Below are 11,567 nucleotides of genomic sequence, written 5' to 3' on the forward strand. Positions count from 1 at the left end.
AATTTAAAATTAAATTAAAAAAAAAAAAAAAAGAGAAAAGAGAGTGGTTTACCTAGTGGATCCAGCCAGCCAGTCTGGTGAAAATGTAGCTGCTTCTGAAGGGGTTTGGCGAAAGTACGGTAAAAAACCCATCAAAGGTTCTCCTTATCCAAGGTACAAATATACAAGTGATCAAATGGGTTGTGACCTTGTATCTGCTACATACATGTTTAATTAGATTATGGTTAATTAAGTGTATGATGTTTACTTAAGGATTTAATTATTTGTTCCTCAGGAGTTACTACAAATGTAGCAGCTTGAGAGGTTGTTCAGCTAGAAAAGAAGTTGAACGTTGCCAAACAGATCCAAACATGTTAGTTATTACTTACACCTTTGAGCATAACCATTCATGCCCCATGAATGCAAGGCTCTCGGCGGCTCCACTCGTTCCTCTTCCTCCTCCAAATGCTCAGTTGTGTTCTTCCTCCTCCAAATGCTCTGTTGGAACTACTTCTGCCTCATCTAGAGTCTCCCGAAACGAAGATGAAGCCAATAAATATCATTTCCCTTCCTCCCCCACTCCTCTTAATGCGGCAGAAGGAGTTAAGGAAGAAGACGCGGAGGAGCCTTTTGACAATATGGACTTTGCGGGGTAATGACGACGTAGAAGCTGCCGTTATACCACAGTTGTTGCCAAAGGAGTTCTTGGCTGATCTGGACGGAGATTCTCTGACTATGTTCTCTAGCTAGAAAGGACGCAAAAGGGATGCTAGCGAGAGGTAGAGGACTGCTCAAAGTCAGATGTGGTAGAGGGTAATCTCATCATTTACAAACCTCTGTTGGTAGCTAACAGAGGGTACTCTCATCATTTACAACAGTACAATATATTTTGTAATTAAACATATCATATGTGTGAATTTTTTTGTATGGTTGTTTAATTTGCATTGATAGCAACATTGGTTTCTCTTGCTTTAAAAATGGGGTTAATCCAAACCAATTTTGGTTTAACCCAAAAACCGGTTAAATTGCCAAAAGAAGCAGACACGGCAATTCCAACATCATCACCCATCGAGATGAGTCTTCTTCTCTCTTGTGCCTCTGCTCGCACCTCCAATATTTTCTGTTCCTCCCAAACGGTTCTCTCTAATTTCTTTCTCTCTCTGCACACATTTGGTTAGATATCGTTTCATACATGACCTTGAGTTTATAATATTTTGTTTTTCCAAAGGGCAATGGAAGACAAAGAGATTTGAAATACTCAATTCCTTTAAACCACAACAAAGATTTGAACTTTCTGGTAAAGAAGTTATCTCCGCCACTTACGGCGGTTCTACTTGCTGTTTCACCCATCTGTCACCCTCCAGGTAAAACCTTATTTCATTCCTCCGACCAAAAGCTTCCACCTTTATTAGAGTGTTTGCTTTTTTGATTGAGAGTCTGAGACATTACAGAACAGCTCTTCACTTTAAAAGAATGTTTTCTTGTTGGAACTACTAATATGGAATCTGGATTCTGCAACCGGAATGAATGAATCCTTGAATTGCAACTGGAATTAAAGTATGTCTTGAATGTGTTCATGAAAAAGTTCCTTGCTTTTGGTGGGTATTGTTGTGGTGTAGAATCTCTTGGGCAGACTTTGGATATACAAAGAGGAGCAACATTGTTTAATAGAGCTTGTATTGGGTGTCACGATACAGGTGGAAACATTATTCAACCAGTGAGTTTATAAAGCACTTAAACCAAAGGCTCATGCCATCTTTCATTTCCCTTTGGAGTCAATAACCTCACATTGTTTTGCTTATTCCAGGGTGCAACGCTTTTCACAAGTGACCTCCAAAGGTAAAATAACCAATTCATCTACGCTGAAAGCTATGCTTCGGTTAGACTGATCTTTGTCTCTTTAAGATTGGCAATGTTTTTGTTGTTTTTTTACCTTACAGAAATGGAGTTGATACTGAAGAAGAGATATTTCGTGTTACCTACTACGGAAAGGGAAGGATGCCGGTAAGATCTTCTTCAAGAACATCCTTGTAAAAATCAAGAATACCCTTTCATTTAGCTAAGTGATCTGTTATTATATGTCTGATGGTTCACTTCAGGGGTTTGGAGAGAAATGCACGCCAAGAGGACAATGTACCTTTGGACCGCGGTTGCAGGACGAAGAAATCAAGCTTCTGGCTGAATTTGTAAAGTTTCAAGCTGAGCAAGGTTGGCCGAATGTATCTACCGGTAGCGAATAGCAACAAAGATTAGAACAGTTCAAGTCCTTTAATCGAGTAAAAAAATTTGCAGCATTAGTTTGATATTCCTCTGTATCTATTGTATGTCTAAAACTCAGTTTATGGTGTTAAATAATATGAAAATCAGAACATCTACTTACATTTAAACCAATTAATCCATAGGGCTTCAACTACTTACATTTTATAACTATAACTTCTGGGAGGCTTCATTGCCATTGTATATGCTCCAAGATGTTCTCGAGGTACAACAAAATTATAGGTGTTTACATTCCACCAACACAATACGCTCATAACTTTTGACTATAGCCCTTACAAATATGCTATCCTGAATATCTTTCCTCTGTAGAAAAATGCAGTGGAAAAGAATAATAATGATGTTACTCTAGAATCCTTTTGTATGTTATGAAGCATAACATTCACTCTTCATGGCTCTTGAGATCATCCGGTGAATGAGTTCGCTTTCTTTTCTTTGCATCTGACTCACCTAACTGCAAAGAAAAGCCAATCTCATCACCGGAGCTACTAGTCTTAAGCGAAGACAGGTTTTTGGATTCGAGATTCTCTGGTCCATTACTTTTCTGATGGAGTGGGGATCCGTTGTTGCCTGAACTTGGAATAAACTGGTGTTCTTCGATCGCGGCTGCCGATTCTAGCACGTCTTCTATTTGGAACTCTGGATGAATGTTTGAGTTCTCTTCTTCTCTAAGAACTTGCTGGACATTCAGGTTAATAGGCTCAAAGTTCTCACCCGTTTTACATCTGGAAATATTGCACACACCAGGAGATGATTCCACGATGGTGGAATCATTTGCTGCACACATAGTACCGTTTCTCTGTTCCAGCACCGCGGCTGCACTCAGCAAAAGAGACATTGAAGGAAACTGTATACTAAAAGCACTGCAAAAAAAAACAATCTAAGGGATGACACTGACCTTGAAGACCCTCATTGGAAGTAATGATATCAAGCTCAAGAAGATTAAGAACTCTACCAAGATCAACTCCACTTGTCCAATTCTCAGGTTGTTCCCCAACTTTTAGCTTCAACCGTCCCCTGTTTGCTGTTCCTCCCCAAATAATTCCAACAGGTCGTGGTTTCTCATTCTTCTCTTCGCCCGCAGCCAACAGAATCAGGCTTCCACTATCACCCTCAAGATCAAAAGTCTGCTGGTTTTCACCAACAACAAGAAAATCAGTTAGGAAACAAATCCCTTTCTCGTCATTGTATTCCAACGCGTAAGCCATTATGGTCCCGGTGGTCAAACCAGAGCTTCTTCCAACTTTGATAACTTTTCTTCCTATTAGACTGTTAATTGGAGACTGTAGATCAGTAGCATGGATATCACCAATCTCACCAATCCCTTTGACAGTTGTGGTTACATTGTTCATATTGAAGTCTTCGGCAAATGGAATGAAGGCTCCATCAGCTCGAACAAATGTTTCTGCATAAAAGAGAGAAACCTATAATTAAAAATTGTGCTACGCCACTATACATCAGAGTTATTACATACATTGTCACTGGGCTACCTGGGTTAGTTCCAGCGAAAATGCCATACCAAAGGTCATCAGTAATGAATGAAGTTGCTCTTTCCACTGCACCTAAGTAGACTCCGGGACCGAGACTAGGTGGCAATGGATGAAACATCTTCTGGCTTGGGTAGTCTAAATCAACTGCAACGTGCCGGTTCGTTAGGAAACCAACCTGTCTGATACCGGTTTTACTCTTTACAATTGCACCTAAGGTTCCATATGTCTCTTGACTAGCCACCTACAATAAGAGAAGCATGGCTGGATAAGGTTTTGTAATGAAAACGTCAATAACAGAAGCATATCTGTCAAATTAGTACAGAAGTTACAGGGGATTGGTTACCTGTGAACCAGATCCAATAGACGAACCACTGCCTCTCAGATCATCAACAAGCTCTGTATACACCTGCTCTTTAGGCGTTTGCGCAGGTGCACCATAATATTGAAACTCAACAACATCTACATCACACCAAACTCCTCCAGGACCCTGTCAAAGTAAGGTACTATAAAGTAAAAAAGGATTTCTCTACAATATGTTCCAAGTTTGTAGTATCTACATTACTAAAGTTCCAATATAAGTAAAGTAGCTGACCTCCAAGGCTGTAGGTAAACACTGAAGAGGGTTAAGCCATTGTTTGTGAACTTTCCGAGCAACAAAGACAAGAATAGCTGCGATATTTGTCAAAACGCCTCGTCGAATCCGAAATCCAATAGCTGTACCAAGGCTAAACCTCCTCAAATTCTTACTATGAAACGCTCTAATCATCATCAACTCAAGCAATGTAGTAGCTTTCTTCCCTGTAGGTAAACCGTCAAAAGTCTCAGGCAAAACCCCTTTCTGAAGATTTGCAAAATAGTTTGCTCTGTCTTCGGCTGAATCGTTCAACCGACTTGAAGTAGGCCAAGAGAAGTAAGCAGCAGCAGCAGCAATGGTTTCAGGATGCTGACCGCCCGATGGAAACGGTTGAAGTGGTGATGAGGAAGCCATTTTGAAATGATTGTAACAGTTTTTATCCAAATCCAATGCAGACTCCACCGATTGAGATGATACAGAGTGATGAAATCTAAGGTCTAATCTTTCCCCTTCCATCTTCAACCTCTCTACTTACCAACCTACACTAAATTGAATCATGTACTAAAGATTCAAAATCAAATAATAAACAAATAACTCAGCTCATCATGATTGAAGCAACCAAGTTAAAAGTGCATAATCATCAATGAAATCAAACCAACCAAAGTCTCAAGAACCCAAATTGGCTTTATATATACTGAAGGTTAGACCTTTATTGGAAAACTATGTGCAAGATTGAAACTTTTCATAAACCCAGATCAGGAAACTTAAGAAATTGAGTGAAACAACGGAGCAATTAATCAAAATCAAAAGAGAAACTTTGGAACTTTGTGTGTATATTCGAGAGAGAAGGGAGAAGAAAGAAGTAGTACTAACCGATCAGTAGAGTTGGATCTTTTCTCATCTGATGAATACAGGATCGTGTAGAGGAAATTGAGGGAAGAAGTGGTAATAATAGAGAGGAGGACCCAAAGAACTTTGGTTGAGCTTGAGAGTGGACGACGAAGACTTTTTTTTTTTTTTTTCTCATAACCAAAATTGTAGGAAACCGCGACTCTTTTGTTTGCCAAATGTATATTTTCTACTTTTATTTATTTTAAAAACAGTGTTTGTTTTAATATTTTTTTTTAAATGTGTACTTTAGTTAAATCTTTTAATAGAAAAATAATTAAAAAATTATATGTAAAACTAAAGTGAGAGCCAAATAAGGATCTTTTGTGTGTATATTCGTGCATAGTCTTTGAATGTATAAATTATTGTTCAATGATAGATGTCTAAATATAAGTTCAAAATCCGGTTAAAATTTAACAAAAAAGTTTATATTATATGGAACGTTTAGCTATTTTTTAAAAATGTTGTAAAATTAAAATACAAAAACGAGTAAACATTGGTATCTTTAAACGAATTTTAAAAAAAATCCATATATATATTTGGAAAATTCAGTGACGTCTGCCCAATTTATAATCTACTAAAATACATAGACAAATAAACCTTTTTAAAACTTATCACACTCTCAACAACAAGATTTATTGCAGTGATTGTATACCGTTTAATCTACAGTAGAAAATCAAGAAATGGATAAAACATTCAACGATAATGTTTCCTTTTTAGTATACTTATCTTCAAAAATGGTGTGATCACACTCAAACGTCATTAAAAGCTATCATGCTTACAACTCACTCACTCTCTCCTTTTCATCTTTTAACACAATAAGCATATCAAAAAGCTTTTCTCCAAGTGTTTCAACATTTAAGTTATTCTCAAAAATATAATCACTTTGCAAAATGTAGAAACATTAGTAACATCACTTCCAAGTTCCAACATTTCCACACAAGTATCAACTTTTAAACCAAAAAAAAAACAGAGACATGATTTGTCAAGGCTGTTATTTTTAGGACAGGAGATAAAACATTTGACATATGATGTATGATTTTTCATGAGGAGAATCTGTCGCGGTCATGAGGTGAAGAGTAGTCGATGTTCGGTCCGTGAGGGATGATCCCAAACGGGTTTATTGTAGGGTGGCTCCCGTAGTAATGTTGCTTAATGTGTTCCATGTTCACAGTGCTCATGCCCTGGATTTGGTAGATGTCTTTTATGTAGTTGAAGATATTCGGGTACTCCCTTAAGAGTCTCTTGTTGCATTTGAAGTGAACCGCATAAACCTGGAACACAAATAAGCAAAGAACATGATGAGCTATGTATTGTAAACAAAGAAGAAAATTCGATTCACATACCTCGTCAAATCTTATGAGGGTGACGAATAATCTGATATCTGCTTCAGTGAAAGTGTTTCCGCAAATGTACCGCTGTTTTTCGAGTATTTCCTCACATCTATCTATTGCTTCATATAACTGGTTCACTGCCTGGAGAGAAAAGAGGTCAATCCAATGGAATCAATCAATGTTTTAGCCGTGTTAAGATGGTGTAGACATTGAGGAGTTTATACCTCATTGTAAGGTTCTTGTTTCCTAGCAAACCCACATTTATAAACACCGTTGTTTATCCCATTGAAAACCCATTCATTAGTCTCATCAATTCTGTCTCTGAGATGAGAAGGATAAAGGTCGAGAGACGGGTTTCTCGCAATACCATTGAACTCAGTGTTGAACATTCGGATAATCTCTGAACTCTCATTGTTAACTACAGTCTTAAGCTTCTTATCCCACAGAATCTGACATAATAACAAAACATTCAAGAAACAGGACAAGAGAGGTTAGAGAGTTTGTTCACTAAGAGATGGAAAACTTACAGGAACAGTGTACTTCCCTTCATAGTTGGGGCTAGCAATCTCGTAGAGTTCTCTCACAGTCTTTGCACCATTAAGATAGTCATGCTCAGCTCCAGGGAGCTCGGTATCTGAATCCGGGAACACCCATCCTCTATGATCATCAGTTTCCTTGGTTCTTCCCCAAATAGAATGAACCGACTACACGACGTCAAATAAAAAGAGCAATGTTTCAACAGTCTAAATCCACATGTAAAGAGCGGGATAAAGGAATATGAATTGTACTAACCGAGAAGCTGATTGCATCATTAAGGCCTTTGATCATCAAGTAAGAAAGACATCTACAAGCCCATGGACAAGCATAAGATATGTAAAGATGATATCTTCCTGATTCAGCTTGAAACTGAGAATGAGGATCTTGTCAAACAAAGTTGTGGAATGTTGATGCTGTTCTTACAAAAGCTCCAGATTCTGATGTCTCATCAACCCCTGACCTTGCCATTTTTTTTCTTTTTTGCTAATCAAGAAACGTTGTATACAAAATCAAACAATTCTGTTAGAAAATAATTTCACATGATCAACCTCAATTTCCTTAAAAAAGGATCACAAAATGAATCATAAGTCCCAAAATTTCGATCACAGGTTTATACTTTTCTCACCATTAGAGTCAGTAAAATTGTACAAAATTTGGGAGATTTCAATGTTTATAGCCTCCAGTTATCACATGATGAAACTCAAATTTCTCAAGAGAACGGATCACGAAACGAATCAAAAAGTTGGAAATTTTCGAGCAGGGTTTTACTTAATCATCTCATTAGAGCCAGGAAATCATTAAACCTACGACAAAGAGTCAAGAATCATCATGTTCATATGTTTTTGGCAATTGAACATTTATGGATCCTTCGACCCAGATCAAACCCAAATATCAAGAAAAGTCTTAACATGATTATGATTCATGAAGAAAGGAAGATAGGAGAATTGGACAAAACCTAATCACGAAGATGTTATGTATTTTGGAGTCGAAATGTCGCTGTTGTTGTTGAATGATGTTCTTTTTTTTTTGGCGATAAGGTTAAGAAGAAAAAGAAAAACAAATGTCAGCTTTAGTGGACAATGATACTAATGAGGGATGTCTTCTTATAGTGAAATAGAAGGAATCAGAAAAAGGGCCTTTGCCTTGCCTTCGTCGTCACTGCTTTGTCACACGCCTAACAAGTTGACTTACCGACCGTGATAACTTTTTGGACCGTTTATATGCGTCATGGATGGCTTCAAGAGTGCGGCTTTTGGACCGGTTTAAACTTTAAACCATTAAAGATGGTAACAGATTTGGTACAAGGCGGCATATAAAGGGTAAAATGATAAATTTATTTCCAGATATATAATTATGGGGATTCCTATAATTATGTGACAAGTAAAATGTTAAGTAAGGATGTTTTTAGTGTAGGAACGGTACATCGTTTACCTCAAATGTAGTTGTCAATTAAGGGGTTATGCTCATACCCGAAAAACGAAATGGTTTAAATGGGTTATAGATCAATTTTGTCTGTAGACAATAAATTTTAGGAGATGATTGTGAAAGTGAGGAATTTTAATAGGAACGGTACATCTCTTACTGCATTCCCGAGAAAACATCATTTTTATTTCCCTTACTAACATAAAATCTTGTACAAGACAACAACCAAAAAGGGGAATATTAATAGAAACTTACCAATTTTAAAGAAATTCATGTCAGGCATAGGCATAGGGGATATGAAGAGAACAAATATAATTGTAGCAAATAAAGCCCTGAAGAATACTTCTCTAATCCCTAATTTTCTTCTTCTTCTTCTTCTTCTTCTTCTTCTTGGTGAGTTTGGTAGTAATCTTGAAACCTCTCTAACAATGGCGCCAACAAGAGCAAATTCGTTTCTGCAACATGAGTAGAAAACTGATTAGACGACCAAATACTAAGTCACACTATGAAACAAGAATTGGTTCAATGTTCTTAATACATGTGTGCTTCCAAGCTCAAGTCTATCCGTCCTGTAATAATAGAGGACTTCAAGGATTCTTCTCAACTTTGAACCATCATTGGTTCCATAGCAAATCTCTCTTTTGTATCTCTAAAATGTTTTCCAAACTCTCCCTGGATTTTTCTAACTTCGTTTGTTTTCACGTTGTAGAGTATTGATAGATTTGGAGGAAACCTTAGTAGTATAATAGTTTCTCTCATTTTATTCATTAGCCTTTAGGCTTATATTTATACAAGAGATATAACTTGTCTAACAAGTTCTTTACATACTCAATAATGGTAAATCTACTTATTTAGCAATAGAAGAATATTACACAAATGTTAACTTTCCATTTAACTCGATCTCGTAATCTCTGAGATCTCCTAATACCCTTCCGCAAGCTCATACGTAGTAACACGTATGAGATTGGACAATCATCATCACATTATCTTCACGGTCTTCATACTAACTATAGAGTCATCAATAGCGTTATACCTCGCCATAAGGTCATCGATTCGGTGGAGAATGTCTATCTCCAATGATTTCAAAATCACAAGTTTAAATCGTTTTTCGAACTTCTTGTTCATGAAAAAACTTGTGTAGTGGCCATGGTTAGATCCAGGTTTATCATCCTCGGATCAGCATCGTATCCGTCAGATTCGTCACTCGCCAGTTATTTCCGTGGCCCATCTTGTTTGTAGTGAAAGATGATACCACATGAAGACTCATACGAAAAACACAATCATGTGCTATTGTGCCCATATCTCTCGTGAAAGAGACGAGCACATCTTTTTTTTTTTTTTTATTTAAGAAAAAAAAATTCCAAACAAAACAAAGCAAAGGTGTAACCAAAAAAAAGAAAAAAAAATGTTTCCAAACAAATAGATTGTAGGAAACAAGGTCAAAGAAAAGAAGATGAAATTGATAGAAAAACATAGGTTTTTTTTTTTTTTTTTGAATGCGGAAATAACACAACCATAACTCATAGGAATTTGGATCAAGGGTCTGATACCATGATAGATTTGGAGGAAACCTTAGTAGTATAATAGTTTCTCTCATTTTATTCATTAGCCTTTAGGCTTATATTTATACAAGAGATATAACTTGTCTAACAAGTTCTTTACATATTCAATAATGGTAAATCTACTTATTTAGCAATAGAAGAATATTACACAAATGTTAACTTTCTGTTTAACTCGATCTCGTAATCTCTGACATCTCCTAATAAGTACGGGAATGACCACAAGTTTTCCTTCCTTTGCAAGCTTGTTCATCTTTACAAGCTCATTCAAGCACCAATTTGACTCCGAGTACCTCTTTGAGAAGATGGCCAGCGCGATATTCGACTTCTCTATACTACTTGTCAATACTTGTTGTTGTTTTTCTCTAGGGTTGTAGCTGTCTGTGAAGACCTTGATCCCTGAGTCTCTCAAAGCCCACACGAGATGCATGACAAAGTTGTCGCCAAGCTCGTCTTTACAAAAACTAACAAACACTTGTGAACGACCTGGTAGTCGGTCTAGCTCTGACATTAGAGGCTCAAAAGACGAGATGATGTTGTTTTGGGTCTGGTGGTCTTTGGATTGACCTGAAATACACACACACACAGATATAAATAGATCTTACTAACTAAAACTTTTGAAAACTCAAATCATATTTCACAAACAACATAATCACAAATAACATCTTGCAATGTTAGAAGAACTCGGAAAATAATCTCTTTCCTTGCTTGACATTTCGATTAGAACTTTCTTCACCTCCTTAACGATTGACTCGACCAATTCCGACTCATCCCTATAGCATTACCAATCAGAATTGAGAAATGTTCTAAAATATTACAATTAGACTCATCCCTAGCACTTATGTTATAGAGTGACTAATTACAGGCCACTATTCGAGTGAGAAGATGAACGCCACAATATTTTTGTAGCTTATTTTTCATATGACTAATGAAGATTAAACCCTGGAGGTTAAAGGGGAACACCTGAATATATATATTTCTTGTTATGCAGAAATCACTCGAAACCCTAAATGCAGAATTTGAGATAAATCGTAATCATTCATATACCTGTGTCCTGCCAAAGTCAATCCAACCTTCTGGGGAATAGAGATCAAAGCTTCTTTCCATTTCTTGATCCTCTCAGGCTCACTTCGATGCTCTTTCTCAAGATTCCTAAAATTATCACCAAAAGCTCCCAATAGTCTTTTACAGTTTGTAGCATCCAATCTATAGAAGATGGGAATGACGACGAGCTTTTCTTGGTCAATCCGTTCCTTAATCTTGGCTAGTTCATCCAAACACCAACTTGATTCGGTGTACCTCTCGGACAAGATCGCAACCGCTACCTTCGATTCCTCGATCCTCCTGAAGAGATTATGTAGATCTCTACCTTTGACCTCGATTTCATCCGTGAAGACGTTGATCTTCGCGTCTCTCATGGCCTTCACGAGAAACCCGAGGAAGCTTTTACGCAGCTCGTCTCCTCTGTAGTTGATGAACACTTGGTGTTGCGGCGGGAATTCTTCGTCGG

The 11,567-nt window shown here is 37.3% G+C and overlaps 4 protein-coding genes across 7 annotated transcripts; 1 reads left to right on the forward strand and 3 right to left on the reverse strand.

Annotated features, from left to right (window-relative positions):
- Nucleotides 942-2,392, forward strand: LOC104724927 (cytochrome c6, chloroplastic). The gene is made up of 6 exons (XM_010443499.2): nucleotides 942-1,115; nucleotides 1,208-1,343; nucleotides 1,599-1,696; nucleotides 1,787-1,818; nucleotides 1,920-1,983; nucleotides 2,079-2,392. Exons 1-6 carry the CDS (start codon nucleotides 957-959, stop codon nucleotides 2,217-2,219), a joined length of 630 nt encoding a protein of 209 aa, XP_010441801.1. The 5' UTR covers nucleotides 942-956; the 3' UTR covers nucleotides 2,220-2,392.
- On the reverse strand, nucleotides 2,371-5,339 carry LOC104724926. 3 transcript variants are annotated; one of them, XM_010443498.2, is made up of 6 exons: nucleotides 5,191-5,339; nucleotides 4,336-4,878; nucleotides 4,087-4,230; nucleotides 3,744-3,984; nucleotides 3,152-3,658; nucleotides 2,371-3,069 (listed from the first exon to the last, which is right to left on the reverse strand). In XM_010443498.2, exons 2-6 carry the CDS (start codon nucleotides 4,831-4,833, stop codon nucleotides 2,636-2,638), a joined length of 1,824 nt encoding a protein of 607 aa, XP_010441800.1. In that variant the 5' UTR covers nucleotides 4,834-4,878; nucleotides 5,191-5,339; the 3' UTR covers nucleotides 2,371-2,635. The 3 variants fall into 3 exon arrangements, with proteins under 3 accessions (XP_010441800.1, XP_010441798.1, XP_010441799.1); XM_010443496.2 differs by having other exon boundaries at nucleotides 4,336-4,856; nucleotides 5,191-5,333; XM_010443497.2 differs by having other exon boundaries at nucleotides 4,336-4,861; nucleotides 5,191-5,333.
- On the reverse strand, nucleotides 6,031-8,143 carry LOC104724928 (glutathionyl-hydroquinone reductase YqjG-like). The gene is made up of 5 exons (XM_019232619.1): nucleotides 7,332-8,143; nucleotides 7,067-7,243; nucleotides 6,764-6,988; nucleotides 6,552-6,680; nucleotides 6,031-6,479 (listed from the first exon to the last, which is right to left on the reverse strand). Exons 1-5 carry the CDS (start codon nucleotides 7,365-7,367, stop codon nucleotides 6,249-6,251), a joined length of 798 nt encoding a protein of 265 aa, XP_019088164.1. The 5' UTR covers nucleotides 7,368-8,143; the 3' UTR covers nucleotides 6,031-6,248.
- Nucleotides 10,438-11,567, reverse strand: LOC104724929 (vesicle-associated protein 1-4-like; the record flags this gene model as incomplete). Of its 2 annotated transcripts, XM_010443500.2 has the most annotated exon segments (3): nucleotides 10,438-10,624; nucleotides 10,761-10,830; nucleotides 11,105-11,567. In XM_010443500.2, coding segments are annotated over 3 exon segments (590 nt in total), but the record flags the coding sequence as incomplete, so codon positions are not given.

Source organism: Camelina sativa, chromosome 11 (assembly GCF_000633955.1).
Source record: "Camelina sativa cultivar DH55 chromosome 11, Cs, whole genome shotgun sequence".
NCBI classification, from domain to species: Eukaryota; Viridiplantae; Streptophyta; class Magnoliopsida; order Brassicales; family Brassicaceae; genus Camelina; species Camelina sativa.

What these genes read in the sequence shown, in the direction of transcription:
- LOC104724927 (XM_010443499.2), top strand. Translation starts at nt 957, where the DNA reads ATGGGGTTAATCCAAACCAATTTTGGTTTAACCCAAAAACCGGTTAAA. An exon ending in ACCCATCTGTCACCCTCCAG is followed by an intron (nt 1,344 to 1,598) that starts GTAAAACCTTAT and finishes GTTGTGGTGTAG; the next exon opens with AATCTCTTGGGCAGACTTTG. An exon ending in ACGGAAAGGGAAGGATGCCG is followed by an intron (nt 1,984 to 2,078) that starts GTAAGATCTTCT and finishes GGTTCACTTCAG; the next exon opens with GGGTTTGGAGAGAAATGCAC.
- LOC104724926 (XM_010443498.2), bottom strand. Translation starts at nt 4,833, where the DNA reads ATGGAAGGGGAAAGATTAGACCTTAGATTTCATCACTCTGTATCATCT. An exon ending in CTATTGGATCTGGTTCACAG is followed by an intron (nt 3,985 to 4,086) that starts GTAACCAATCCC and finishes CTCTTATTGTAG; the next exon opens with GTGGCTAGTCAAGAGACATA. An exon ending in TTCCAATGAGGGTCTTCAAG is followed by an intron (nt 3,070 to 3,151) that starts GTCAGTGTCATC and finishes TGCTGAGTGCAG; the next exon opens with CCGCGGTGCTGGAACAGAGA.
- LOC104724928 (XM_019232619.1), bottom strand. Translation starts at nt 7,367, where the DNA reads ATGATCAAAGGCCTTAATGATGCAATCAGCTTCTCG. An exon ending in ATGATGCAATCAGCTTCTCG is followed by an intron (nt 7,244 to 7,331) that starts GTTAGTACAATT and finishes GACGTCGTGTAG; the next exon opens with TCGGTTCATTCTATTTGGGG. An exon ending in AAGGGAAGTACACTGTTCCT is followed by an intron (nt 6,989 to 7,066) that starts GTAAGTTTTCCA and finishes TTATTATGTCAG; the next exon opens with ATTCTGTGGGATAAGAAGCT.